Raw genomic sequence first — 5,602 nt, 5'->3', positions numbered from 1 at the left:
TTTAATGTATTTGGTACAGGATCTCACTACCCAGCTTAGACTTGTAGTGGTCCTCTTGTTTTTAGCACCCCAGTGCTGGGATTACAGGCATGCGCCACAACGCCCAGACTTGGTGGCTGGCTGGCTCAGCACGCATGGGAGCAGGGCTGGCTTTTTCTTAATTTTAAAGCAATTTTAATTTATAAGCAACTGACACTGATCCTGCTAAATTTTAAGATTTTGGAAAAATTCTAGGTTATTGCATGGAATCAAATCAATATCAATACTTGGAAAGAAATCACAGTGTCATCCTGTATTTCCTTTTTTCTGTCCAGACCATAAATGCTAGTTTTGCATTAAATGTACCAGTGAAAACCCTAATGCATTAATAAGAATTTGGGGGGCTGGTGAGATGGCTCAGTGGTCTAAAGCTCCTACTTAGAACAAGCTGAGCCAAGCCAAGCACAGGGATCTCGGTTCAATCTCCCAGCACCACATGCCAGCCAGCCCCGCCCCCTGGTGGGCTGAGCTGGCCACACACACACAAAATAAATAAATAAATAAAATTAAAAATAATAATAATTTGGGTTGTTTTATTAATGATGAAAAGTGCCCCCCTCCCAGCTATTCAGACTCATAATGTAATTTTTTACCTAAGTGGTGCCTGGGTCTCTGCCTTCTTTAGTTGTAAAACTTCTGACCAGAGCCAGGGGGAGGTAGCTCCGCGACATAGCACCTGCCTGGCAGGCATGTGAAGCCTTGAGTTTGATTCCTGGTAGCAAAAAAATTCTGACTGTTTTAGATAGAACTCTTTTCTTAGTTGTTTCACTTCTTTATTCACTTAACATTTTTATATTTTTTTAAGTTTTCCTTTATAACTTAGGGATTACAATGAGAAATGTTGTCTTTATTCATTGAGAGTGTAGAGTTTCATGATTAAAAGATAGGTGCTGTCTGTCCTGCCCCACCTTACTGTCAGACGCCACATCCTAATGCTGCCAGCATGGGGTCCTTCTTTTTCTGTGTTTGTGTCTTGGGGCCTGAATAGGAAATAACAAAGCTTCTGGAACCTGTTTCTGGAATATAAAGATAAGCTGTTTCTGGAATATAAGCCTAAAGATAAGCTGTTTCTGGAATATAAGCCTAAAGAACTCTCGCTTGTAGTCTTGAGTTTTGTGGTATTTCATTTTAATACTCAGAGTGTTTGTTGTTGGCCTGTGCAGGTGTAGTTGATGGGTTATATTAACACCATGCATAGAAACGTGACTAACTTCATGTATTTTGATAGCTTACTCTTTCTCATTTTCTCCATGTGCAGTAATGTCACTTACAATTGACAATTATTTCTTCCTTTTCCCATATGTTTCTTTTTTTTAGTAGTACTGGAGATTGAACCCAGAGCTACACTCAGGCTAGGCAAAGGCCCTACTGCACAGCCACACCAAGCCCCTTTTCTGGTTCTCGTGTCTTGCCATTTTGTACCAACTACAACTTAAACCTTTGGTTAGAAGTGGTTATACCAGTAGCAGGCATTCTGTCATTCTCTAATGTGAAGGGAGAAAGCGTTTAGTAATTTAGCACTGTGATATTTGCTGGGTTGAGGTTTTTTGGTAGATATTTTTGGTCAAATTGAAGTTTTAGTCGTATTTTGCTAAGTATTTTAGTGGGTATTGAATTTTATCTCCTGTTTCTCTATCAAGATAATTTTTTTCTTTTTTATATTAATAAGATATGTATTGATTGACAATTTCAACAATACAGTAAAAATTGTAAGCATTAATAATAATTAAAGAAATTTTATTTATTTATTTATTTATTTATTTTGGCAGTACCAGGGATTGAACTTAGGACTTTGCACTTGCCAGGCTGGCACTTATTCTATTGAGCTATCTCTCTGGCCTAAAGAAGTATTTTTAAAAAAATATCAGTGTTTAAGGGCAAGCGAGAGGGGCAGGACATCGCTGGTGGTCGCACCAGGAAACGAGCCGCTGTGAAGGACTGCGACGGACTTCACAAGCTACCTGGAAGGCCACAGTTACAGGCAATCTTTAAATGTCTAAAGTGGATGACAATGAAACAAAATACAGTATTTTCCAACAGAGTGATTTATTTTTGTGGGGTTAGGTGTGACTGGAGAAGTCTTGTTTTTAATTCTAAAATAGTTTGCGAATAAATCATGTACGACATTGTCGTGAGCTCCATATTTGAAGTAAGAGTACTGAACATGTTTCTTAGATAGTAAACTGACAAGATAAGGGTTTATGGTATCAACTGCCTTATCACTACTTCCCCCTTTGGGTAGAATTTACTTGTCAGTCAAATTACTGTATACTGCTAAAACATTAAACAAAACAAAACAAAACAAAAAAACAAAACAATGTTTGAAGAGCCAGGGATATAGCTCAGTGGCACAGTGCTTTCCTGGCAAGCTCAAGGTCCCGAGTTTGATTCCTGGTACACCCTCGCAAAAAAATGTTTGACATCTACATCAATGTTTAAAATACACCCTAAAATGTACTGTCTTAGCAACTGACTTCTGGAATTTTAGAGATGTGTACTTATTTCTATTTACCTAAGTAAAAAATATAGGGAGTAATGTTATTATTGTATATGAAAATGCCCCCAACAACTCACTGGTTACATCTATTAAGAAGTGCTTTCTAGAAAGTGATCATTTTGCCCTATTTTTCCTTTTTTGTACTAGATTGAAAGCTCTCTCTGTGTTGGATCTGTACCTTTTAGGGTGGCTCCATAGAAAATAAGTAATAAATATTTTAAACATTCTAAAAGGGGCTGGTGAGATGGCTCAGTGGTCTAAAGCACCTACTTAGAACAAGCTCAGCAAAGCACAGGGACCACAGTTCAATCCCCCAGCACCACATGCCAGCCAGCCCCGCCCCCTGGTGGGCTGAGCTGGCCACGCACACACACACACAAATGAATAAAAAAAAAAAAAAAAAAAAAATTAAAAAACATTCTTAAAAAAAAAAAATCAGTGTTTAAAAAAATCAATGTTAATGAACTATAGGAATTTTTCAAAAATTTAAATTTAAAAAACATATAGGCATTTAATCCACTTAAAATGCATTTTTGCTGATTATACTGAATTGTTCATGAAAATGTATATGCACTGTAAAAAGAATGAAGGATTTCATAAATATAAATAATTGTTCTACAACTGCATTGTGTCAGAAAGAACTGTATGTGATAAGAAATAATGTAAAAGTCAGTGCCAAAACAAACCTGTAAGAAATTAATTTTAGCTTTTTTCCCCCTGAAGTTAATTTTCCTGTTTAATGATAGAAAGAAATCAGAATACAGATTTATACACACATTTAAAACATTAAATGTTTTCTTTATTCCTCTATTAAAATTAAATAAATGCCTTTTGAGAACCCACAAGGTGGTCTGAAGTAGCTTTTCAAAAGCAGTTAGAAGTAAGACTACAAAGTGAGTCTGGCCTTTAAGTCACTGGCAAGTGGATAAATTTCAGAAATCACCCCCAGGTTTTTAAGCACTTATTTTTTTAAAAAAATTTTTTTATTTATTATTTTTGTGTGTGGCCAGCTCAGCCCACCAGGGGGCGGGGCTGGCTGGCATGTGGTGCTGGGGGATTGAACCAAAGTCCCTGTGCTTTGCTAAGCTTGTTCTAAGTAGGTGCTTTAGACCACTGAGCCATCTCACCAGCCCCCACCCCCAGGTTTTTATATTTAACAAAAATACCATTTGGTTCAGTTATTCTACATGTACTCTTAGGGAAATGCCTGGGTGTAGTTTGCTTCAATTTGTGGAAATTCTTGTACTCCTTTAGTTAAGCTACTTAATCATCAGATATTGTGACTTCCTTTATTTCTTCAGCATATTTTGACTACAAAGATGAGTCTGGGTTTCCAAAGCCTCCCTCTTACAATGTGGCTACCACACTGCCCAGTTATGATGAAGCCGAGAGAACCAAGGCTGAAGCTACCATTCCCTTGGTTCCTGGAAGAGTAAGTATAATTTGCCATCCTGGATACTTAATGGGCAACTTTGTGGGAATTAATTTTTATTACCCAGTTTTGAGTTACTAGCACTGATTAATTAATGAGTATTCAGTTAATTTTTTGTTTTTAGTACCAGGAATTGAACTTGAGATCTTGCGCTTGCCTGGCAGGCACTTGTGTCACTAAGCTATATACCCTGGCCTGAGTTCAGTTAATCTTAAGCAAGTACTTTTTTTTTTTTTTTTTGAGATAAATAAACATCTCTTTCTGAAAATGATGAGATAAAGAGATACAAGTAAACAGAAAATCACCAGTTAAACTGGCTGGTTTTTCTTGTTTCTAAGACTACTATGTATTTTTGTCAGATTAAATGATACAGATATCTTCTAGAGTGGCTGGACCATCGTGGAGCAGGGGCTGATTCGGAAAATACCCTGACTCTTTCCTGAGTCTGTGCTCTTAAAGCATTGGTGTTATGGGTAGATGCTAGGGAGATCTATGGAAAAAGCTACTCATAAAAGGGATTCTAACAGTCACATAGATGAACTTATTAGTGCCTCCATCAGTTCAGATCATGCTGTTCATAGGGATGTAGTGAGATCAGATCTATCTCGCATGCTGTTGATTTGTAGAGGTTAGGATAGGATGTGATGTGAGTCTGTACTGCTTTTTGGGTACTCGGGGGGTTTGTTTGTTTGTTTGGTTGGTTGGTTGGTTTTTTTTCCTTTTTAATGTACTAGGAATTGAACTCAGGACCTTGAGCTTTTCTGGCAGGTCAAGTACCTGCCACAGAGCTATATCCCAATCCCTTACTCTTGGCTCTTGATATTAGACTTATTTGTAAGTGATACAGATGTCTTTTCATAAATACTTGTGCAGATTAATGTGGTTAGGGCATTGGGCCAGATATTGGGAGAGTGAAGACAGGACACATTCCCCAGGAATGTGGAGGTGATTAAGGCTCTAACCTGTAATCTTGGCAGAAAGTTGCAGAGAAAAACAAAATCAGAGGCCTAATCTGGCATTTCACTGGTTTAGGCCCTATAGGTTCCTCTGGCATTAGAGTAATACATTTATGTATAAACTATAACCTGTTACAAGGAGTAGTGGTCTGAAAACCCCAGCTTGAAACAGTTTATGAGGTGGCCCGCGCTCGCTTACCCTGCGCCTGCGGAGCGCCCTGCAGACCCGGCGGAGCGTGGGCGCCACCGCTGACTCCCGTGGTCCTGGGCTTTCAGCGGAGTGCGGCCGGCTCCGCGCTACCGCCGCCCTGGCCCATGGGCAGAGTCGGCCCAGTGGGCCGGCGTTAATCCAAAAAGATGTCCCTATACGATGATCTGGGAGTGGAAACCAGTGATTCAAAAACAGAAGGCTGGTCCAAAAACTTCAAGCTTCTGCAGTCTCAGCTTCAGGTGAAGAAGGCAGCGCTCACTCAGGCAAAGAGCCAAAGGACAAAACAAAGTACCGTCCTTGCTCCTGTCATTGACTTGAAACGAGGTGGCTCTGCAGATGACCGGCAGATTGTGGACACACCACCACATGTTGCAGCAGGCCTGAAGGACCCTGTTCCCAGTGGGTTTTCTGCAGGAGAAGTTCTCATTCCTTTAGCTGATGAATATGATCCTATGTTTCCTAATGAC

General features: G+C 39.4%; 1 protein-coding gene across 1 annotated transcript in view; it reads left to right on the top strand.

The window, feature by feature from the left end:
• Positions 1-5,602, top strand: part of Ndfip1 (Nedd4 family interacting protein 1) — a 75,931-nt gene that overhangs the window by 37,640 nt on the left and 32,689 nt on the right. The window contains exon 3 of the mRNA XM_004643848.2: positions 3,838-3,968. Within this exon, the coding sequence (XP_004643905.1) occupies positions 3,838-3,968 (131 nt within the window). The remainder of the gene's footprint in view (positions 1-3,837; positions 3,969-5,602) is intronic.

This window comes from Octodon degus, unplaced genomic scaffold, assembly GCF_000260255.1.
Source record: "Octodon degus isolate 3935 unplaced genomic scaffold, OctDeg1.0 scaffold00185, whole genome shotgun sequence".
Classification (NCBI taxonomy): Eukaryota; Metazoa; Chordata; class Mammalia; order Rodentia; family Octodontidae; genus Octodon; species Octodon degus.
The sequence above is the reverse complement of the archived record's forward strand: the minus strand, read 5'-3'. Positions and strand labels throughout refer to the sequence as shown.